Below are 23,939 nucleotides of genomic sequence, written 5' to 3' on the forward strand. Positions count from 1 at the left end.
CGTTAATAAAATAATAATAAAAGGTAAAATAAATCAATACATCTATAATTCAATTTAAATCCAAACTAATTTGATCAAACACCTAGACCATAGTGTATGCGCAAACGTTGCGCCGAAGAACCGCGCGAAGGCAAACAAACCACTTCCTCTAAGTCGATGCTCACATGACTCCAGCACAGTAATGCGAGTGATGTCTACTTTAACTTTAACTCTTTTTTGTGCATTAATATGTTTTTCTTTGACAGAGAAGCTGTCAAATGGTTCACATCCAAACATTATCATCATGCTCATGGATGACGTAAGATTTGTTCTTCTACTTTTGTATCTGGCCTAGTGACTTATTCCCACAGCTCTGGTTATTTCTTCAGTGACTCTGTCTCTTTTCTTCACTCTGTCTTTGCTTTCTATTTGTCTCTTGTTTCTGAGGAATCATTCTCAGTCACGACTCACTGTTCACCTCACTGAACATTGTAACCTGGATACAGTGTCACTGTCTGTACCTTCATGTGTGTCATAGCTTTATATGTGTGAGTGTAATAATAAGCAAGTAATACTACTGTAACATCTCTCCATGTCTTCCCCTCTGCTCTTCAGATGGGTTGGGGTGACTTGGGGGTGTTTGGCCAACCCTCTAAAGAGACCCCAAATCTGGATGCCATGGCTGCTCAGGGCATGTTGCTTCCAAACTTCTACACGGCCAACCCACTCTGTTCCCCATGTGAGTCAGCTGAACCAGCAGTTCCTGTTTTGCAAGTTGCTAGATTTTATTTTAGATGTTAGAGTCTTTCATCACCCTTGCATCCTTTCTAGTTATTGCAACATCACTGTTGTTGAAAGTAGTTATTGCAACATCACTGTTGTGAGAAACGTTTAAATTCCTGCTTGATTATTTTCATGTTTCCTGCCTTAATGTACAGATTGTGCACTTTTTGATTGTGACAAGTTATAAAAACCCAGCTAAAAACTTGCATAGTGTTAAAGCTGAATTTTTAAATCAAAATGTGGGTGTAGGCTACATGTTTTTATCCATCAGTGTAAAGGATTGAGTTGAATTACATCCAGTTACAGCAGTGGATAAATAAAGGGTATTGATTTTGGTAGATACAGATAAAGAATTCTGAAAACAGCTAAACGGATTTGATTTGCACATCAAATGCACACCAGAGCAATCCATAGTTTTATTACTGTTGACAATTTTTTTTAAATTTTCTTATTAATATATAAGAAAATTGGCAAAATACTTTACGAGTTGGACAAATGATTTAATAATCTCCAGTGTATGTGACAATTGCCAAAAAGAGGACTAGAGCACACTTTAATGTATTTGTTTGCTTTCTTTCTATAATTTTAACATCAGCCAGAGCTGCACTTCTCACTGGGAGGCTTCCGGTCAGAAACGGTTTCTACACAACTAATGCCCACGCCAGAAACGGTACTACACTCTCAGTAAAACCTTAGTGTGCAGATTATCCAGCTGCAAATCATTTTGTGTAGGTTAGCTCATTACCTCGTCTATAATGTACAAAGTGCTATAAAATCATGGAAACCTTTTTTTTCTCTTTTTATTTACACTTATTTATAGCATACACACCACAGGAGATAGTGGGAGGAATCTCTAAGGATGAGATTTTGTTACCCCAGATGCTGAAGAAAAAGGGCTATGTCAGCAAGATCGTTGGCAAGTGGTGAGCTCTTTGCCTATTTGCTTAATAGCATGATATACTGTAAATGCCAGTCAAGTCCATTGGATTCATGTGGATCACTATTATCTACCTGTCGTTTAATGTTGCTGGGGAAGAAAAAGTAGGGGAAAATAGAAATTGTACGCTTTGGACCAATGTATATTTGCACGTCATAGCTATATTTTAATAAGCATATAAACTTCACATTACCTACGAGCATTATAAATTGTGTGTGTAGTAGCACCAAAATACTGTTTATGATATGCAGAAATGGTCCAAACTTGCAATTATGCCAAAAGAAAAAAGAAAACATGAAAAAAGATCCTTCAGTCACATTGATATTAAAGTTTGTGAGGTCTCTCTGTCACTGCAGGCATCTGGGGCACAGACCAAAGTTCCTGCCTCTGGAGAATGGTTTCGACGAATGGTTCGGTGCACCAAACTGCCACTTTGGCCCTTACAACAACAGAGTCAGACCCAACGTCCCTGTCTACAACAACTCTGAGATGGTGGGCAGGTACTACAATCACAAAGGTGCACTCACTACGAGATAGCGGCAGACAAAAACAGAGGCTGACAAAATCTATAAAAATCCTTCCTTCCCCATGACTGCTCCTCTGGATGAGTTGAGTGTCTCTCCTCCTCTTCCGTCTCTGTACCAGCTGGGTTTGTGTATTCCATTTACCGCCCATTTGTTTTCCCCCAAAACAGCCATATGTGTATTCAGGGTCATTGGAACTGGCAGCCGGGCGTGTTTTTCGCTTAGCTGTGGGTTTAATCAGCGCTGCATACCTGGGCCCTGGACAGACGTGCTCACACACACTCAGACACATATGCAGACAGACACACAAACACGCGCCCTCAAGAGACGGCAGGTTGCGTTGGCTGTATGCAAAGACACCTGGAAGAAGTGAAGCGTGAGAGAGAGAGAGAGAGAGAGAGAGAGATGCCTGTCACTGCCTCTCACGCTTCAGCAACAACTCATGACGGTTGTCCCTGGTCGGCGGAGACTTCCCAAATATGTCTTTTACCAAGATCTCCTGTGAAAACGAGAATTTGCGTCCATTGCCTTAATGGTATTGACTGCAGTGTAATTTCATTTGGTAGAATGAGGAGAGGTGGCATGGTCTGGCCTCAGCATCTGTATTCAAAATGGATGATTGCTATATAATAATGTTTTATAATGAATCTTGTCAACTCACTTGTTTTCCAGATACTATGAGGAGTTTAAGATTAACAGGAACACTGGAGAGTCCAACCTCACACAGCTCTACTTGCGGGTAAGTTTCGGCTCACCTGTGCGTTCTAAGGTTGTGTCCATCTTGATTCTCTCAGTCAGTCCCTCCCATTCTGTTCCTAAAGGGATCTAAAGCAGCCTGTTGAGACTCTCTGCATGTCTGAGAGGGGTAATAATATGTCATCATCACATGGAGAGGATGGATCCGTCAAGTAGAGCTTTGCAAAGCTCATATTAGCATGTGTTATGGGGCTAGACTAGTTTCAGTAGCGCATTAAGGCGGATTGTTTTGCCAGCAGCAGAAATACAGAAGTTTGACACCAGTCCCAATAACTTTGCAAGAAGAAAACACTGTGTAACAGTTCTATAAGGTATGCCCAATCAGGTCATTCTCCCAACGTTCATGAGGTTGTGTTCATTCACTGGCAACTGGGCATATATCATACTGAAAACATGGTAAGAATGAGTGTGTTTGGGGGCGCTCGTTGTGTAGTGGTTTGAGCGCCTGTCCTTTGGGGCTCAGTCCTCAGAAGCAGCAGACCACAGGTTTGAGTCTGTGTCGTCCTCTGCATTTCATTCCCCTCTCTGTCCCTTCAAACTGTCAAATCAAATCAAAAGATTTGTAAAGAATTAGTATGTGTTATGCAAGTGATTATTATCATATTAATATTATTTTATAAAGTTTGATGGTAGCACTGTGAATGAAGCTACATAACGTTGTTTGACATGTAAGGTTTGCCACTGCCACAGTGTTGTAATAGTGTCTGTTTCACCTCTACAGGAAGGTGTTGACTTCATACTGCGTCACACTGAGGCCCAGCGGCCCTTCTTCCTCTACTGGGCGCCCGATGCCACTCACGGCCCTGTCTACGCCTCCAAACGCTTCCTAGGGAAGAGCCAGCGTGGCCGGTACATTGTATCCCTACTCTTCTGACTCTTGTCATTAACACACAGTCTTGGCTAATGCATACGGTTATACATTGTTGTATTTCTTATTGGGAATGGTATACAGTGAGTACACTGTGATTGTGTTTGTGATGTGTAGCTATGGTGATGCAGTGATGGAGCTAGACTACAGCGTCGGTCAGATCCTGTCATGGCTGCAGAAACTGGGCATCGCAAATAATACCTTTGTCTTCTTCACGTCAGACAACGGAGCTGCTCTGTATTCTGGCCCCAAAGAAGGTAGGCACTGAATTTCAAAGCGCACACATTGTTTTTTTCTATGTACATTTTTTTCTTAGTCCGACAAATTGTGTGTGTGTGTGTGTGTGTGTGTATGTGTGTGTGTGAGTGTGTGCGTGTGTGTGTCTGTGTACATTAACATTTTTGTGTTCCTCTGATTCCTCAGGTGGCAGCAACGGGCCTTTCCTCTGCGGAAAAGAGACCACCTTTGAAGGGGGCATGAGGGAGCCCGCCATTGCCTGGTGGCCCGGACAGATCAAAAAGGGGACGGTGAGAATGCCCCCCCCCCCCTCCGCAAACACGCACGCACACACACATAGACACACACACATACCACCACCAACCCCCTCCCTGTGATCTAAATCTTTTTCCAAATAAAGCCTCCAAAAAGAAATCCAAGACGATCGTCCACTTAATCCCTGACATCTTTTTCTACAGACTAGACTTGGACCCACGTTCAAGAGCCAGTTAAGCATGGCTGCTCCCTCATGTTCTTCCTATCAACAGGTAGCAGGCGCCCACATGTTTAAAGCTTCCGGCGATGTACAGGGCTGTAAAAGCAGGATTGAGAGTAAAGGGAATAATTACTTTGCTAATCCTCCCTTTTGAATGATTGTTGCTTTTTGTTTTGAACGTGTATCGTTTACCAAGTTACATGTGTACCACTCTGATTTATTGGCTCCGGATCTAACACAGCCACTTAATCTTGGCTGTGTTCAACTTCCATCGGGCAGAAACTGCCAGAGATAGAACTGTGTGATAGTGGGCTTTTGCCTCTTGTTTCCTCAAATATGTTTTGGCTGGTATTAATGCCCCAAACTCTCTCTCTTTCTCTCTTTTTCCCTCCCTCCCCCCCTCCCCAATTTAACAAACCCCCCCGCCCCCCACCCACACCGTGATCCTCTAAGCCTGTGCGTTCTGCAAATGACTTTTAATTGTATTAGGGGCAGCTGTGACACAGGGCTGTGACGCAGAGGGATTTGGTGGAGGAGCGAGCGGAGGCTGCAGTCTGCAGTAAGCCTTGCCCCTGGCTCATCTCACAGGGGTGTGCAGGGGCCTGATAGCACGGCAGAGAAGCGCGGGAGAGGGGGATTGGGAGCGTCTTAAGCGGCTAATCTGTTTGTGTGTTTGCTGAGGTTGGATTGAGCTGTAATGAGGACTTCAGTATCTGAATATGCCAGGCGCTCGGGATAAAGGAACGGAGGGCTGGTGGTGTGTGTGTGTGTGTGTGTGTGGGGGGGGGGGGGGGTACAGCGGAGAAAAGCAAGGAAGAAGTAAAGGAGGTGGTTGGTGTAAGTGTAAGAAAGAGAAGAAGGCAAGAGGAGTGCTAAAGACTCTGGCACTGCCACATTGCCAGGAGCGTGTTTTGCTGCACCTGTTCCACATTACAATTGCCCAGTATGACTGTGCATACATACACGTTTGTGTAATTTACCGTTTGATTCTACACATATACGCACGCTTATATTTTTCTTTGTGTGTTGTGGATTAGTTGGCATGTGTGTTGTCTTGTGACAGAAAACATATGTAAATAATATTGCCGCCAGTGCTGAACATTGCAAAACATCTGTGTGTGTGTGTGTGTGTGTGTGTGTGTTTGTATTTACAGTTGTGTCGCGGTTGTGAGAACGAGCGGTCAATAGACCCTCCCCTGAAGCTCTCTGGGGTTGTGATGACAAAGCTGCTTTGTTGGAGCTACTGTATTACTCCACAGCTCTGGATTTATCACTTGTGTTCTCCTTGGGAGGGGAGGACAGACCATGCAGGCGCAGGGCTTGCCCTCCTCTCTTATTTGTAGTCTCTTGAAATCTCTGTTGATCTGTGCATTGAAAAGGGCCGTAAGCTCCTGGAAGCAAAACGCTGGAGACAACAAACCACAGCGGAAGCCTTTGTTAAAAGGGGGGATTTTCGGCAGGTTTTATTATTGTGCCGAGCCGGGAACAGATTCATCTTGGTGATAGAAATGACTTGGCTTCAAACAGGGGAAAAAAAGATGATGCATCCGAGTGACGAAACTGATCATTTCACTGACTTAAATGTGTTAATGTGCAGAAAAGATTCAAGATTTGTTTTATTTATGTTTTCATATATGCACAACTTAGTTACAACAACAGCAGTCGTTGGGCAATTACTTCCTTGAATCTCAGACCGCCCTTCAACAATGCGATATAAAACAAGAACAAAATGTATAAGAGAAACACACGAGTGAAGAGAGCAACCTGAGACATACATAAACACAAAAGTATAGTGCAAAGACAGAGTGCAGATACACACTTAGGTGTAGGGATAAGGTGTACCATGTAAATATATGAAATGCTGTCAATTAGTCATTCACTCATATTTAGGAGGCTGGAAAGAGGTGTAGTGGAATGATGAGGATGGGTGGGTTGGCTGAAGCAGGTGCACTATCAGCATTCTCCCAGTGTCATAGTGTGTGTGGTTGGGGGGGGGGGGGGGTGACGAGGGTTGGGGTCTGTAGGAACAAAGCTGGGTAGGTGGCCGGGGTGTGTGTTGTCGAGCGTCACGATCCCCCCTTTGTTGCGTTTTTTATCAGGCGGCAGACACACAGGCAGAGAGTGGCAGAGACAGGGATAGAAGCTACTGCCTCCTCAGATAACCAACATCACCACTCACCACAAAGAAAAGCCACGAGAGAAAAGGGAATGTGACATTAATAGAGAATGATGAGTCAGTCGAAAAAGACAAAAAAATGGAGAGAACAAAAGGGCGGAAGAAAGAATGAAGTTCAGCGTATTGGCTGCCGAAGAGGGGCAGCGCTAATAAAGAGCAGGACATAAAGAGATGGCGACTCATAGAGAGAGATTCCTCTGTCAGACAGACCAGTCTGAGTCTATAACGTTTTCTTGAAGCTTTTGGTCATGCAAGTTATTACTAACTAAATGTCAGTTTGGCTTCCTCTTGTGTTCTTTTGTCCTTTAATGGTTTGTGTGTGTGAGAGAGACTTAAAAAAAGAAAAAAAAAAGAAAATTAAATGTATGTGTGTGTGTGTGTGTGTGTGTGTGTGTGTGTGTGTGTGTGTGTGTGTGTGTGTGTGTGTGTGTGTGTGTGTGTGTGTGTCGGGTGTGTGTGAGAGACGTGAGAAAGAGTGTCTGGATGTACAGATAGATCATGGAATGCATCGCAAAGCCTTTTCTGTGGCTAGTTCTGTGGATACAGAAGAAAAGGGGAATTCATTTCAGTGCTTAGGAAGGGGTTTGTGTATATGTTTCTGTGTGTGCGTACGAGTGTGTGTGTCTGGATCTGTGTGTGTGCCCGCTGCCGATAGGAGCACAGCGGCACATGGCGGTGCAGCTGCAGAAGCCTGATAGCGCTATCTGATTGTGAGCGTGCCGTCTCCCTCTAAGGCTCGCTCAGGAGAGAATGGAACGGAAGATCAAGGATGACAGCGAGAAAATGGCATTTTATCTGAAAATAGTTCAAAGTTTATAAATAAAATAAAGCTTTTCACTGGGACTGGGAGAAGGAGATAAAACACCAGCTTGCTCCAGCTCCAGCCGCCTGCTTGCCCGGGCCTTGTCCTCTCCCTACTCCCTCTACTCTCCCCCCCTCGCCCTTTTTAAAGAAAACTCGTTTAGAAAGAGAGGGATTTTGGAGTTTATTTTTTTTTTTAAATAATAAACCTGCAAGCAGAGATTAGAGAGGAGTCTGAAGAAATGCACCTCTTTTCCTATGCATGCGCACACACAACAACATGTACAATAAAGGGGCCATATCATGACGCTGAATTGTCACCATGTTTTTTGCGTTCATGAAGAAAATTGGACGTTGAAAAAATAAATAAAGAGTACGCCTGCAGTATTCACGGAGCATAGAATAATTCAACCTGGATCTCTGAAATCTTGAGCCTTCCGCTAGTGGCAAACAAATCAAGATAAGGATTGTGTGTGTTTGCAGGTGAGTTTTCAATTGGCCAATGTGATGGACCTGTTCACCACCAGTCTGGCTCTGGCCGGCATCAGCGCTCCTGACAACCGAACCCTTGATGGAGTGGATCTGACAGCAGTCCTACTAAATCCCTCAAACACACTCCTAGACAGGTATATGAGTACTCACACTGGCGGTTACAGGATCATCACACCATTTGCGGTGTTTTATGGCCTTTACTCTGGACTCAAATATTTCACCAACTTTTCTAAGGGTTACTATGTCATTTTTTAGTGACTGTAGTGATCCTTAGACTTCTTCTCTAGCGCCATGATGAAGTTTGAGGGAATGATTTGAGGTTTTGGGTGAAACATCTCAAGAATTGAATAGATTACAATGACATTGTTTACAGACATTCATAGTTCCATCGACACCTCCCATATACTGCCGTCATCAGATCAACATGTTATTTTAAACCTCCCAAATGAATAGCATTCCGACCAATCTCTACTTTGTATTTAAGCGCTTACGATGATGACTCTGACATAACGTGCTCTGCACTACAATAGCTGAGCATGCCTTTAGGTGATTTTCATGGAGTGTGAAAGTTCATGTTCCTTCACTAGATGGTGAAATAATTGCAAGAAGAAAGAAATCCTAAGAATGATCTCTTTCCACCCTCTCAACAGGCCAATCTTCTATTACCGAGGTAACGAGCTGATGGCTGTGAGGCTGGGACAATACAAGGCACACTACTGGACCTGGAGCAACTCGTGGGAAGAGTTTAAGAACGTAAGGTCTTCCGCTTGATAACACAGCAGCTCATCCCCATCTCTTGTCCTCTCGGTTCTTGATTTGCACTGCCACGTCCTCCCTCTCTTTGTCTGGCCTATATCTCACTCACACACACAAACACTTTCACTGTTGGTGTTATCTTGAAAATGGCTCATCAGTTGATTGCTGTGTACATCAGAGCGTAATGAATATTAATGAAGAGTCCTCCACAGCAGCCACCTTCCATCATTCATCACCCAGTTGACTTGTTTGTTCTCACTCCAGTGGTGGTTTTCTCCCTCCCCGTTTACATGCCGACATTGCCTGCTGCTGTAGACTTGTTCTTTTGGCATCACGCAGATTAAAAGGACAAAAAAAAAGAGAGATGCTGATAGCAGCGGTATCTCTTGGCCGTAATTACATCAACTTGGTGCTGATTAAATGTAACAGGGCAAACTTGAAATCTGACACTGGAGTAGCAGGTTGTGTGTGGTGCTTTGTTTCCTCCTCTCTCTCCATACAAACATGTCCTCCTGTCCTCCCTCCCTCCGCCGCTCTGCCCTTCATGTGATCCAGTTTGTTTTATGCCCCATCGGTCGCTTAAATTGCTCTCTCCTTCAGGGCCGCTGAATCAATAGCAGCCTCCTTTATCAACTCATGTGAACTGAAGTGGAACTTCACAAATAATGACGTCTGATTGCCTGTGAGTTGCCTATCGATTGGTGTGTGTCAGTGTGTGTGTACATGAGAGAGAGAAAGTACAAGAGAAAACATGTGCATGTATGTTCAGTTTGCTGTATACTGTAGACTGTGTGTGTGTGTGTGTGTGTGTGTGTGTGTGTGTGTGTGTGTGTGTGTGTGTGTGTGTGTGTGTGTGCGCGTGCGTGCGTGCGTGCGTGTTTTATGGAGCAACTGCTGAGCTCCTACACGGGATAGTTGAATTCCCTATTTGCTTCATGTCATAATGGCTGAATCCTTAAACTGTCCATCTCACACAGCCCATAGTAAATTGAAAAATGTAAACAAACCGACTTATACACTCATGGTGAGATGTTTCAGTCAGTCAGTCTACAAATAAAGTGTTCTGAAAATTACATTTGGCAGGAAGGTCTTTCACACTTAAAATTCTCCCTATAAGCTCCTGTTTCGCAAGAGAAACACACAGTCCAACCTGCTTGCCCTTCGGCTTGGTAATACATTGTTTTGTAATGCCATACAATTGACTTTTTTTTTGTTACCTTGCCCATGGTAAGAAAAAATAAACAAGGGAAGCATGTGTGTGTCTGTGAAGAAGAAAGAAATGATAGGTTAATGGTTGGGAGACGTATTGTGCTGTGCTAGTTGTGTTCATGCAGCTCAGCCAAGAGTAAAATGAGAAATTTCACAGGCTTAAATGGCTCTCATCAAACCCCCTCGAGGCGGCACAGTGATGTAAATATTGCAAAATATAATTTGCCGCTTTCGATCTGGACTGCTTAGTAACTTACGCTGCAGTATAGGAGCTAAGTGATAGCTTTTTTTTAACCTTGTTGAATACTCAAAATGAATTTGACTCCAAGACACCTGTTAGTCCTAGCATCAGTTACTTAATTTATCAATGTCTGCATCATTTCTGTGGCAGAAATTGACAAGACAGCGGTAGCTCTTATTCAGGACTCTTGAGGTAGTTTAGAAACTCATAACATTAACGCTGTTAAACAAATCCTAGTTCACTGATTTTATGGCTAAAGGCAATAATGTATATTACAGCAGTCTGCAGCACATGAATACATCATGGAATATGTCCAATATACTGGTCACATCCATAAAGTAAAAAGTATCATACGTTGACAGTTTATATGGTTTTCAATATTCATCCACAATCTACTGTATCCTCATAAAGTAATTTCTTTCTTTTCAAGGTATCCCTTTTCCCCTTTAGATCAAAATACACACCAAATATTTCCCTTATTTCCCCAAAACCCATTCCGCAACCCCCCCTAGATGCTCCTGCACCTTATCTTGTAACAGCAACTGCTCAGCTCCAGTTTGAAAGCAGCCTAGTTGTATCCATAGCATTAATGTCAAGGGAGATACGGAGTCCTTGCTGTTATGTCTTGGGTACAAGAGACCGAGTCAGATATAGACACACACACACACACACACACACACACACACACACACACACACACACACACACACACACACACACACACACACACACACACACACACACACACAGCAGGCCTTTCTCGCTGCTCCTCTGGGAGTTCTTTTTTTCATTCTTTTCTGCATTTCTAAGCTGTTGGCTTCAAAAGAAAAAGACAAGTCTGGATGAGAGGAGGCTCTGCAGGGCAGGGGGTATCCATCCTTCCCACTCTCTCTCTCTTCCTCTCTCTTCTATATGTATTTTGAGGTGCTCCTTTTGAGTGATCTCAGAGGGGGGGACAGCAACAGTGCCTTACAGATGAATGCTTTTTCAATATTAGTTGTGATCTTCAAAAAGTGTGTGTGTGTGTGTGTGTGTGTGTGTGTGTGTGTGTGTGTGTGTGTGTGTGTGTGTGTGTGTGTGTGTGTGTGTGTGTGTGTGTGTGTGTGTGTGTTTGTGTGTGTGGGTGTGTAATTGCGTGTGTGTGTAAGTGTAAGAGAAGGGGGCAGATCTCCAGGGGTTCTGGAGGATTGTGTGTGACTCAATCAGGCTGTGATCACTGCCAGGCTCATGATAATGGAGTGAGGGAGCAGCAGTGAAGGCGTAGAGAGATGAAGGGGAGTCAGCACAGGGGAGGAAGGAATCAGAGCCGGCCCGAGGCATAAGCGAACTAAGCGGCCGCTTAGGGCCCCCGACTGCCTGGGGGGCCCCCTAAAAAAAAAAACTTTTTTTTTTTTTTTTTTTTTTTTAGTTTGTGTGTTTGATATTAACACCATATTATGCAAATGTGAGTTATCATACAAAAAAAAGGAATAACATGTTTTGGCCTAGATAATTAATAGCCTAAAAATGTAATCAGTTCATCTGGGAGGAAATCCGAAATTATCTGATTATGTCACGTTCACATCCATGCACAGTGTGTATTGAGTTTATTTAAAAACAATTGGAAATGGGGCTGCCCTCAGTTGCCCATGCACTGTGTATAGTCTATAGCCTATTTCAGCCTTGTCTGTGGAAAAAAAGATACAGTAGCTGCAGGGCCGCTGCTACGCTTTTGGGTGCCCTAAGCAGAAATTGTCAGTGATGCCCCCCCCCACCCCAAAAAAAAAAACACCCAGAAGCTCGCGTCCACAGTGCGCGAGCGAAATTTTTTTGCCCTTGCAAGATCTCTGCGACTGCTTTTTGGCACATTTTCCAGCATTTACTAACAGAAAGAACAGCTTAACTTGTGAAAAAACTGCCTTTTCAAAGGAATTGAGTGATAGGATCATAGACTGATTATGAGATAATGGGCCCCTGGGCTTACACTCTTAAAGGGCCCCCCACTTGTCCCTATCCAGTCAGGTACACTGAATTTATTACACGGATACATACAATTAATGGCAAAAACATATTAAGGAAGTCAGTGTTTCCCACAGGATTTTGGGGTATTGTTGGAGGGACCCTGTACCTTGTTGGGGGGTGGGTGGAATTTTTTTTACCTTTTTAAAGTAAAATGCATCAATCTGGTGCACTTTGTGAGGAAATTTTAGAGACTAGAGAGATATCAAATCCTGAGATGCAGAAGGAACATTATTTTTCAGATTTTTCTTAAACAGGTAGCACTCTTTACTCTGCAACTGTAAAAACAGTAGATTGGTCTGCAGACCCATGTTCTATGATGGAGGGGCCCATTTCAACAGATAAAGGGTGGATATGAACAATTTAGAATTCACACATATAAAGTTTATTTGTGTATGTGTGAGGGGGCCTTCAACCCCCTTAGACAGAGCTACTAATGCTGTTGTTTTTAACTTGCTTTTGTATTTCTCCCCTACTAGTTGAGGGGCCCATGATGATTTCTATCTTGTTACATTTTAATGAGTATTTATATTTAGGCTATTCCTTTTTGGACCCTGTTATTGACATCAGTGACTGAGCTCTTTGACTATGCAACATGAAAAGTTACTATCAGTATCTCTGGCTAAGGGCCCCCCTGAGCCCTTGGGCCCCTGGGCCTGTGCCCGGTGTGCCTGTGCAGTGATCCACCCCTGGATAGGTTACACAATTAAGAAAAAACAACGATGGGCCTGTTCATAACTAATTTATATATTTTTTGTAATGTAATGATTATCATGAACTTTACAAAAAATATATATATTTTTGGGGGCCCCCGGACCATCTCTTTTTCCTTTTTAATTAAAAAAAAAAAAAAAAAAATTATAATTTATTTTTTTGGGGTGCCCCCCCAGGAACTTGGTGCCCTACGCAGTCTGCGTACTCTGCGTATAGGGAGCGGCGGCCCTGAGTAGCTGGACAACAGAGTTCTTCTGCTTCGTTCCTCACACTGCATTTAAATGCATTCATTATATTACAGAGAAATATGTCCCGTAAAAGAAAAAGAGCTCCAAGCCCAACCCAGAGGACCCTCCATAATATTTTATTTTATATTAATATTTTTATGGAAAATCCATGTGTCCTTCTTCAATAGCTTCTAATTCATCTGACCCAGTGTCTCCAAATTATTTGTTCACACAAAATTTCTCAGATTTAGCCTCTTAATTTTCCTCTCAAAGTGCACCAGATTCATGCATTTCACTTTAAAAAGGTTAAAAAAATCTCACGGGGGGGCATACCCCCGGACCCCCCTAGGAGGGTCTGAATCTCGGCTGTCTAATATCTTCGCACAGCCGCACAGTGGAGGCACTAGCGGAAAACACTGGGTGTGTGAATGATATTTAACACAGATCTATAGTTTCAGCAGCGCTAACATTGGAGAGGGGCCCCCTAATCATATTTCGCTTAGGGCCCCCTGAAGGCTTGGGCCGGCTCTGGAAGGAATAGTCCTCTATTTTCAACCCCTTTTATGATATACCATCAGTAGCTGGCTGCATACATAACACCACAGATATGAAGACAAAATGCATATAGGCTGTGTACAACCAAATTAGGCATTAAGCTCAGTTAGTGAGCATACATCTACACACATACAAATAGTATTAGCCGAGTTCAGTACAGTATTTTTTAAACTATTATTTTGTGAACATGTATTTCAACTTAATCATCAAAGAATTCACATAGAAACCTTCAAAAGAATGTTCAAATTGGAAACAACCATGGCATAAAAATGTAAGGTAAAACAAAAAGATATAACAGAGGGTAAACTAATATAAATAATTAGTGAGGACGTTTTACTTATGTGCTGGATAGAGTAGGAGGACAAGCCATTTTTTTTTCTCTTAACCTGTGAGACTGACCTCAAACATTGTGTTGGGCTGCTCTGTCGAACATGGCTGGTCTTCATATTTCATTCATGAGCGTTTTGTAGCCAAACAATGGCTATGTTGCTTTTTTTCCTATAGTGGGTTGCAGGCTTTTTCTCAGCACACATACACAGAAGTCATGGCCACATGATTTAGGCAGAGTGGTGAAATGTTTGCAGTGGTTTAGAAATGAATTAATAAATCAATCATGATGAAGCTAAAATAACTTCAGATACTTTAGAAACATTGAGAGACAGAAAACTCTCTCTTTGTCATTCATTCCTCATCAAGTATGAGATGCAACTCTTTTTTTATTCTCTTTATAACTTTTACCTTTAAAGATATTATACTGTACATCAGTCACTAAGCTAATCCATAGGCTGCTTAACATTATGAGACATTATCTTACTCATCTGCATTGTGCAATGGAGACAAAGATAGTATCTTGATACAGGCTCATACTGTGCTTGAGTACATTTCAACTACGAGCCCTCAACTCTGTTGCCTCCTGTAATGACATCATTATTAGCTCATTTTGATATTTGCTTTACAATAGGAAAATACATTAAAAATATTTGTGTCTTTTTGTGTTTTCATTCTTACAGGGCATCAACTTCTGTCCAGGTCAAGAGGTCCCGGGTGTGACTACTCACAACCAGACAGAGCACACAATGCAGCCAATCATTTTCCACCTTGGAAGGGATCCTGGGGAAAAATCCCCCATCGGGTTAGTTTAAAAAATAGATGAATAAATAATAACTTACACTGCTTCAATCAGCCGATTTCCAGTAGGGCCATAAGAGAAAAAGAGTGGGGGGGAACATGTGAAACAGAGGAGAATGGAGTCAAATATTATGCAAGTGAAGAGATGTTGGAAGAAATGAGCAGGAGTGGTAAGAGTAAGGCAAGGCAGTTTGCCTGTTGGTAGCACAGATTGTGTCTTGAGATCAATGCTGATCTAGTGGCATGAATAAGAAGGCAGAGGATTGATCCGCTCACCATGAGCACGCCTGATTACACCCCTCTCTCTTTGTGATTGCAAACAGCTCCTTCAAAGATCGCTATCTGGGCCTCGACCCGCCGCTGCACCGCTGCAGGTTAAAATTGCAAGATAAATTGTTTCACATCTAAATCAAGAGCGACTGCTGTTTAATGAAGTTTTGTGTGTCTCCGCCTCAACTCAAGTAAAAAAGAGGAGAGAGGGTTCCAGAGGACATAGACAGCCAAGGCTAAACTAAGACTCTTACTAAATAAGGTTACAAAGGCAGATGAGCAACATTTCGGTAATGTTGAATGTAGAATATTTTTTGTGATCTTCTAGTAAAAAAAAAGCAGACAAAAGCACACACCATAACACATTATTTACTGTGTACATTAAGGTAATCTGTAAATCACTTTAATGAGAGCAAATTCCTTTTCGTGCACCTCTCTTTGGCTCCCTCAGGCTATCAAACCTCTTAGTCTGACCTTTCTTTTTTCTGCCCTCTGCAGCTGGGCTTCTCACTTCTTGCTCTGGCCTCATCTCCTCTTTGCCTCCTGCTCCATCTCCATTCACTTCTCAAGTGAGATTGGATGATAAAACATTAATGTTGTTTTTCCAATTTGCTCACCTTTTAGCGTTGCCGTTCCCTTTGAATTATAATTATAATTTAAAAGAACAATCAATATGCAGCCATGTGTTGAGCTGAGCGGTAGATGTAGGAACCAAAAATGCACACCAAAGGTTTTCACTGGGATCACTGAGAAACACACATACACACCCACACCCACACACCCAGTTGCATGACCTGGTCACCGTTTCCTTCCCTGTCCTTCTATCCACTCCTTATCTGTGCCATTTATCCCACCTTCCTCTCAATTTTTTTTTTTACCTCTTCCATCTCTACGCACATCTGAGCTCACTTCTCTCCACTCAGCTGCTGTCCCCTCTGCATCCACTGGGACCGTTCTCCTCAATCCTAGTTAAGTGTGTGTGTGTGTGTGTGTGTGTGTGTGTGTGTGTGTGTGTGTGTGTGTGTGTGTGTTTTGTCCGTGTGCTCCTAGGGTCCCCCAGCTGGACTGGCTGGCTGGCCATCATTAATCTCTGTCTGCACCTAAAGAGCCACTTAAGATGATGTAGGGCCTGTCTGTGCACATACCTTCACTACTGTCGCAGCCTGTGATATAAAGCAAAGAGCACACACGCAAACGCAACTCTGCAGAGGACAGAGTCATCCTGAAAAAAAAACTGTTAGAAAACATTGTAATTATGCAATCCAGGAGAGAATTGTGAACAAAAATACAGTTTCAGTAACCATTGTTACCATAGAACAATATGACTGGAGGATGACAAGGCTTTCTGCTGGTGGTCCATCTGTCCAGGAACTAGTCTGCATCCACCTGACTCAGTGAGCTAGCATCCCCATTACATTGGATTTGTGCAAAGCCTTTTAGCTGCCTTCCTCTGCTCCTACCATCCCATCCCTGTGCCTCTTAAAGGCCCTGAGGTTAACGCGTCCTGCTTTTCTCACCACCTACCTCGCTGGCTCACGTCCCCAGAGCCCCGCGGTCATCCAGAGTGTAGTCCCAGCCCCTAACACTGCAGGCAGCCCCCCGCACAGTCTGGACCCATCTGCTGCCTGCCACACCAAGCTCTCGTGTCCCCCAATCAATAGTCCTCACTGAAGTGCTCCATTTCCACCGGGGTGGAGGACATGGTAGATGGGGAGGGGGTAGGCAGGACCAGATGTATTTGATTGTCTCCTCAAATCCCCCACCTTCTGCTACTGTGTGGTTGTTTGTGTGTGTGTGTGTGTGTGTGTGTGTGTGTGTGTGTGTGTGTGTGTGTTTGTTCCTGCAATAGTGTTATGAATCAGTAATCAGAGCGGTGACACACCTGAGCAATGCCCCCCATCCCCCTTGGGTGCCATACATTATAAATCAAAAGAGGCTATTTGCATACAGCCTGCTTATTATTCCAGAATTTGCCTCCACACCAGTAGGCTAAGGGTTATAATCATGATAATGAGCCATGCTGACTGTGGGCTTTTTATTATTTGTGTTGCAGAGGGGGCATAAACAAATGATATTCTTAGTTTTCTTGATTAAGAGGTGTGCTCTGTACGATTTTAAGTGCATCGACAAAACAATGGGGAAACTTTGTGTCTTACGCAAGCTTCTTCCCAGCACGCGGCAATGCTTGGCTTGCAGACTTGTATGGAGAAAACGCAATACCTAAAGCGCCACTGATAAATCGGCCCTTACATTTTACTTCTATTAAGTTTGCTTCATCCTTTATCACGAAAATGAATCGCGACAAAGAGCACAGTGGGAGCAGATAGGAGGCGAATGAATTGCCCTTTCACTGATCAAGATCCTAGCAAAAGCACAATTTGGGATTTTCAGATAGCTAAGGAAGCAATTTAATCTGAGTTTCTGATTTTTGTAACCAAGGGGAGTTGTGTGTGATTTTTTTTACCCTATCATCTTGGTCCACTGTGTAGATACTAGTTAGCTCATGACGAATGTGGCACACCGGGAGAGAGACTAATTGCAGCCGGTGCACTACCAGTCGAGTAATTGTAGGGGGTGGGGGAGGGGGGGGAGTAAAGATTTGAGAGTATCAAGGAAAAGGAGCAGGTGCTGGCTGATGGAGGAAGCCGCGCTGCCCTGTGGGAGATCCAACTGGGGGAGGGGAGGTGTGAGCTGGACAGGGCCTGGGGTTATTACTCTAATTGACACTTCACCTCACACACATGCACATGTTCCCCAGGGGCCAATCAGAAGGCTGGCTTTTGCAGTGGAGGGAGGATGGAAGGCTGGCACAGGTGCTGCCGGCGAGTGTATCAGGGGTGTAATTGCACTGCTGATATTTGTCTGTCCGTGTGTCACGCCACCAGACGCTCACCCCCCCTCCCCCCCCAACACACACACACATATACACGCACGCACACACAGACACACACACAGCCCATTAACCCTACAGGTCCTATTGAGAGCAGCGTTCCTTTGAAAGCCTTCAGGGCCCCTGTGTTTTACACACTGAATATAATAATGCACAGAGGTGTTTCAGGCTCGCTGGTGTCGGCAGTAATTGAGAGACAGGGGATGGGATAGGGGTTACATAGTCCACCCTGCTGCGTGAGCTCTCCCAAAGGGTGCCCTAGTAGAGGACAACTTGCTTGAGTGTGTTTGTGTGTGTTTTTATGTTTTTGTTGTTGAAAGTTACAGCATGTCCCCGCACTGATATAATGAGTAAAGCGTGGATTGGATGCATGTGCGCGACACATTCAATGCAACACTCAATGACGATAAGGCACAATTTAAGGGATTCATCTCTGTGTGTGTGTGTGTGTGTGTGTGTGTGTGTGTGTGTGTGTGTGTGTGTGTGTGTGGATGTGTGTTTCATAATAAAACGCCAACAAATGGACAAAACGGATTCAGAATAAAAGCAGACTGTGTGTTTTTGTCTGTGGGTATTCACTATGCATCAACATACAGGGATATATCAACTGTTTATTCAAACATTTAAATACAATGTAATTGTCCATTAATCAATCAATTTATTGACCCAAAGTAATTTACTGTAATTCATTGTTTTGGTCATTTCTTCAAACAAAAATACCACACACCCGAATGGTTCTAGCTTCTAAAATGTAGGGATTGGCTACCTGTCTTTGTCATGTATCGTGGTAAAATGACAATTTTTCGGGTTCTGGACTTTTGGTAAGAAAAGAAAGACCTTGAAATCGTCATCTTAGGCTCTGGGGAATTTTCAAGGACACTGTTTTTCTAGGTTTTGACAGTTTGTTTCGATTAGTCTAAAAATGAAAAATGTATCAGCAGATAATGCATGATGAAAATAATTGTTAGTTACAGATTCAATGCCCATGTGTTTTGTGTGTTTGCAGTGTTTTGACTAAGGAGTACCAGGATGTGCTGCAGAAGATCTCTCCGGTTGTGGAGCAGCATAAGAAGACTCTGGTGCCCGCTGTTCCCCAGCTCAACATGTGCGACATGGCAGTGATGGTGAGTTTTTACACACACTAACATCAATGCATTTACTTCCATGATGCACTTTATTGTTGACCCTGCGAGAGAGACGAATTATGTTGTGAAAAATTGCTCCACTGTGTGTGAGTGTCATTAGATGGCTTGTGGTAGAGAGTTCCAGAGACATGTTTATTTGGTGCAAGCAGCCCTTAAAGCCAGACGTGTTTGACCATGTCTCTTCTCTCCATTAGACCACCAGATAATGAGAAATGTTATTAATGCCTTTATGAAAAATGAATCAAAGTCTCAGAATTGATATCTTTTCAAACTTTTTATTTCAGTCTGCTGCATGAGGCCTGCACTTTTAATTCACATCTTCAACAGCTTTAACTTTAACTTCATTTTGTGTTTGTTTATCTTTTGTTATTAACTTGCTCCAGAACACTTTTCATATCAACTTAATCTGGACCTTTTATCCTCAATTGTGTGTCTATGTTTGGAGCCATATTGAAAAATGGATTTGTCACCAACAGAGAATGTGAACTACCCTGATGTGCATTCATTTGTGGCATAGCGCTGCCCCCTTGTGGTAAAGAAAATGAACACATGTTGAAGTAGGACAAGAAATGAATTAAGTCTATGGGCTGACCTAGCATAATTTCTCCTCCTGCATCATTTATTTATTTAATCTTATCTATCCTATTATCTGTTGATGACATGTTTTCACTTAATCAATTTAAAATTGATTGAAGCTATTATTGTTAAACTTATTCAAACAATTGTGCAACAGGAAACCTAGTCTGTAAGTTCACTTTTCGGTGATAAACCATTTCTCTTAAATATGACAAAATTACATGAACTATCAATGCATAAAGCGTTATAATGCCATGATACTATGTACATATTATAAGAAAAAAAATATATTTTTACAATGAAAAATAAAGCTTTGCTTGTCGTAAATCTTAATCCTGATGGGACAATGTGTATTGATAACATAAGATACACGTTATTACTAAGCTAGAGGAAAAGATTTGGAAAAAATGCACACTCATTACTCTCACAGCCCGCACAGGTCACAAACATTATCTGGTGCTTTTTACCCCTGCTAATACACAGCTAAACAATTACAATACACCAATACATCTTGTAAATTAATTATATCTTTGATAACTTGATTATTGTGGTCCTTGTTACAGAACTGGGCGCCTGCAGGTTGTGAGAAGTTGGGGAAGTGTCTCAAAGTGCCCAAATCTGAGCCCTGGAAGTGTAACTGGCCACACTGAGAGGAAAACTGCCAAACCGGACGCATGCAGGGGCCAGAAAACAAAACCCTGAAGATGTGCCTTTTAAATTTGTTCCATTTCCTTTTTAAAATGGTTTGTGTACAATGTTTGGGCGAAGGGACATGGGGTAAAGCTAAGGAAATTGTGTTGGTATCACAGCATTATGTCGTTTATGCAAATAGCGTTTTACAGCTGTGTTTTAAATGAGCCAAGACAAGACTGTTGCGGAAAAACACTTCATGAAGAGACAGTGGTTTAAGTCACGACTCATTTGTGTGACGCAGTGCAGGGAAATGTATTTATTTTAATGCCTATAGGTTTATCAAGCTGGATTGTTGGATTCCGTCTCTATCATGTGTACATGCAACTGTAAAAGGGGTCTTTTAATAAAAAAGTTATTTTTATTACATTGTTTCATGACTATGACCATATATCCATTCACAATGTCATAACTCAATTGTGCACATACTCGTACTGCAAAATATGACAATTGTACTAGTTTTTCTCATGGGCCTCATTGACAGTCAACCCATCATTTCACTATGAATTCACTATAATGGATTGTTCCGCAGACCTACATTGCTTCAGCTGATGTATTCATCAGGATGAATTAGAAAAGCCTCAGATTATCTTCAATGTATTTACCTCAGCCTGAGTTGTACAGATAGTTACCCACTCTCATTATGTACAGGTGAAACCCGAAACATTAGAGTATCGCGCAAAAGTTCATTTATTTCAGTAATTCAACTTAAAAGGTGAAAATAATATATCATATAGACTCATTAAATGCAAAGTGAGATATGCTTTATTTGTTATAATTTTGATTATTATGGCATACAGCTTATTAAAACCCCAAATTCAAAATCTCAGAAAATTTTAATATTACATGAAATCAATAAAAAAGGGATTTTAAATACAGAAATGTCGGCCCTCTATAAAGTATAATCATCCATATGTACTCAATACGTGCTTTGGGCCCCTTTTGCATGAATTATTTCCTCAATTCCAATTCATTTTCCATGATATTCTAATAATATGAGTATCACCTATATATTCACTGTCAGAGCACATTTTCATTTATGTATCTCTTGTTCAGCTCTGCCAGTAGAAGTGCAAAGCTGCTAGTGCGAAGATATTGCGCATATTTTCTCAGTAACAGTCACTTCCTCTCCAGTTAAAGGAAATAGCTTGTTCCAGGAAATGAACAGTGAGCTGTCTCTTGCAAATGAGATCACACCATCATGGCGGAGGATCAAAATAATAAACCATCCCTGGATGTGGACACTGCTTTCTTCAAATCCAAGAGGGGGATCCTAAAAGTATCAGAGATGGTGAGACTTTTTTTAAATATTCTGATCGCAATGAATGCACTGTAAGAGCTAAGATGATGCTGTGAAGTCGAAGAGATACAGAACATTAGGCTATAAGAAACAAGTGCTGTTTAGTCTGTTTAGTGTGTTTAGTTAACAATGTTGCTAGAGCTACTTTGTTGAAAACAGTGATCTATTACATTAACCCTCAACCTATTGTACATACATGGACTACCAACGGCCAGACATTAAGTAGTGAAAGAAACAACCATCTTATTACATTTTTCAACACCTTATTAGCTATGTAATTAATGTCATCTAAGTTAAAAAAAAAGAGAATTATTTTTTTAATAAACATTTTATTTGGATATTTTATTTGAGGAATATACACTTTAATGCAAAATATATGAAGTCATCGGGGACAAATCGATTGACAAAGTCAAGACAAATTGGAATGATAGAGTAAAGCACTTGTTACACCCTCTTAAAATAATGACCTAAAGAATTGTTTCAGTTTTTTCAGGGAACACAAAAAACTTAACTAAATATTGAATATATGATATGTATTAATAATTTCACGCAAACAGGTTATGTCAAAAGATGACTGTTGACATTTTAATAACAATGTCTGTCAATTATGTAACATAATAGGAATAAACCCTTTTAATTAATGTTTAACTTGTGACTCAAGCCATTTTACACCCTTGTTAAATTTCCTTAAAAAAAAGTAACATTACATTTTGACTTAGGCAATATAAAACGGCCTAAATCACACTCTTGACATAGTGGTAATATGGTTTAGTGGCCTATGTCAAGTAGAATCACATGATCTGTTCATCATGAGGAGATGATTTTAGCAAAAAAAATCATTTTGGCCAAAAAGCAACTTAGGCCTAAAAAGTTGACTTGGTTAAGTTGGTAGAATGAGGGTTAACCACAACGAGAGCATTTTAGAGACTGAAAAGGCAGAAATGCATCAGTTTGTGTAAGAAAAAAAGAAGTGATTTAGAACCTTTAGAGGAAGTGGAGTTCCTCTTTCTCTACATATCCTTGCTTGTGCAACATGAAGGCAATGAGTGAATCAGAAGGACTGATGTGCTGTTGGTTTTGTGAAAACTCTGAAGTTATGATTTCACGATTCAATCATGTTATTGGTGCATTAACAATGTGTATGTGTCTTTGTCTGCTCAACAGGTGACTCTGTTTGTGGCGTTTGTGTGTTTCTCTGCAGCATCCAGACCAAAGTACATCGCCGCCACCGCGTTGGAGTTTCTGATCACTTCACTTCTGGTGTTGCTGTTCATGTTCAAACTCAACAAGAGGCTGACTTTCTTCTTTTGGCCCCTGGTTGTGGGTGACATTAATAATATCCTATCAGTCTTCATGGGCTTTGTTGCTTGAGAGAATGGCATTATCTTTCTTCTCTTTTCTTCTCTTCAGGATCTTTTCAATTCGGTGTTTGCAGCAGTCTACTTTATTATCCTGAGCCTGATTGCTTTGACTACATACACTGTCAGGGGCACACTGGTCGGAGGGGTGAGAAATGATTCATTAATCTATAGTTGCAATGTCAGTTTTGTTGATTTTTAATTTTCTCCCATACATCTCCAATAAAATTAAATATTCAAACATTGCTTTTATACTGTATGTGTACATGTGCTTTAGCCCGCCAATATGAATGCCTGTTTAGGCTTTTCTCTGGCCCTGTCACACATGCACACACACACACGCACTGGACTCTAGACCTGTATGTAGACATATAGTGTGGCGCGTTTTATTTTGAAATCTCCTCTCTCTTTGCAGGCTTTTGGTCTCGTGACTGTTGGGCTCCTGTGTGTTGACATCTACATGCTTTTCAGGAACATCACATTCAACAAGCCAAGAAGTGAAATCCAGAGTTCAGACAAAGAATGAATCAATCAGTTACAATAAATGAATACAGTGTAATATAGCCTACTATATGAGCAATAACAAGTTCAAATCCCTTATATAGGCTACTGTATATAATTACTTTCCCATTAGCTCTGAAATCTAAAAATTAAATGTTATTGTAAATCTGTAGTGCACAATGTTTATCTTGTTTCAAAGTGTGTACCAGTTTGATGCATATTTAAGATTCCAGCTCTTTGAAAAGGATGCTTGCAAAGTATTTGTTTATGTCTGAAAAATGTGTTGGACATCAAACTTGTGGAACTAACAGATACCAATAAAAAAAAATGTCTTTGCCTTTTGACATCATGAG

The 23,939-nt window shown here is 41.8% G+C and overlaps 2 protein-coding genes across 2 annotated transcripts; both read left to right on the forward strand.

The window, feature by feature from the left end:
* Nucleotides 1-167: 167 nt before the first annotated feature.
* Nucleotides 168-20,786, forward strand: galns (galactosamine (N-acetyl)-6-sulfatase). Its single transcript, XM_080032404.1, has 14 exons — nucleotides 168-298; nucleotides 595-718; nucleotides 1,358-1,432; nucleotides 1,583-1,685; nucleotides 2,056-2,199; nucleotides 2,896-2,962; nucleotides 3,701-3,828; nucleotides 3,965-4,104; nucleotides 4,271-4,374; nucleotides 8,020-8,162; nucleotides 8,679-8,781; nucleotides 14,739-14,860; nucleotides 19,023-19,140; nucleotides 20,301-20,786. The coding sequence occupies exons 1-14, from the start codon at nucleotides 182-184 to the stop codon at nucleotides 20,385-20,387; spliced, it is 1,575 nt and encodes a 524-aa protein (XP_079888530.1). The 5' UTR covers nucleotides 168-181; the 3' UTR covers nucleotides 20,388-20,786.
* An 815-nt stretch (nucleotides 20,787-21,601) lies between these two features.
* On the forward strand, nucleotides 21,602-23,916 carry LOC307252585 (proteolipid protein 2-like). Its single transcript, XM_080030291.1, has 4 exons — nucleotides 21,602-21,718; nucleotides 22,892-23,047; nucleotides 23,138-23,233; nucleotides 23,501-23,916. Exons 1-4 carry the CDS (start codon nucleotides 21,629-21,631, stop codon nucleotides 23,609-23,611), a joined length of 453 nt encoding a protein of 150 aa, XP_079886417.1. The 5' UTR covers nucleotides 21,602-21,628; the 3' UTR covers nucleotides 23,612-23,916.
* The last annotated feature ends 23 nt before the right edge of the window (nucleotides 23,917-23,939 follow it).

The sequence above is a fragment of the Ammodytes marinus genome, assembly GCF_949987685.1.
Source record: "Ammodytes marinus genome assembly, chromosome: 1".
NCBI classification, from domain to species: domain Eukaryota; kingdom Metazoa; phylum Chordata; class Actinopteri; order Uranoscopiformes; family Ammodytidae; genus Ammodytes; species Ammodytes marinus.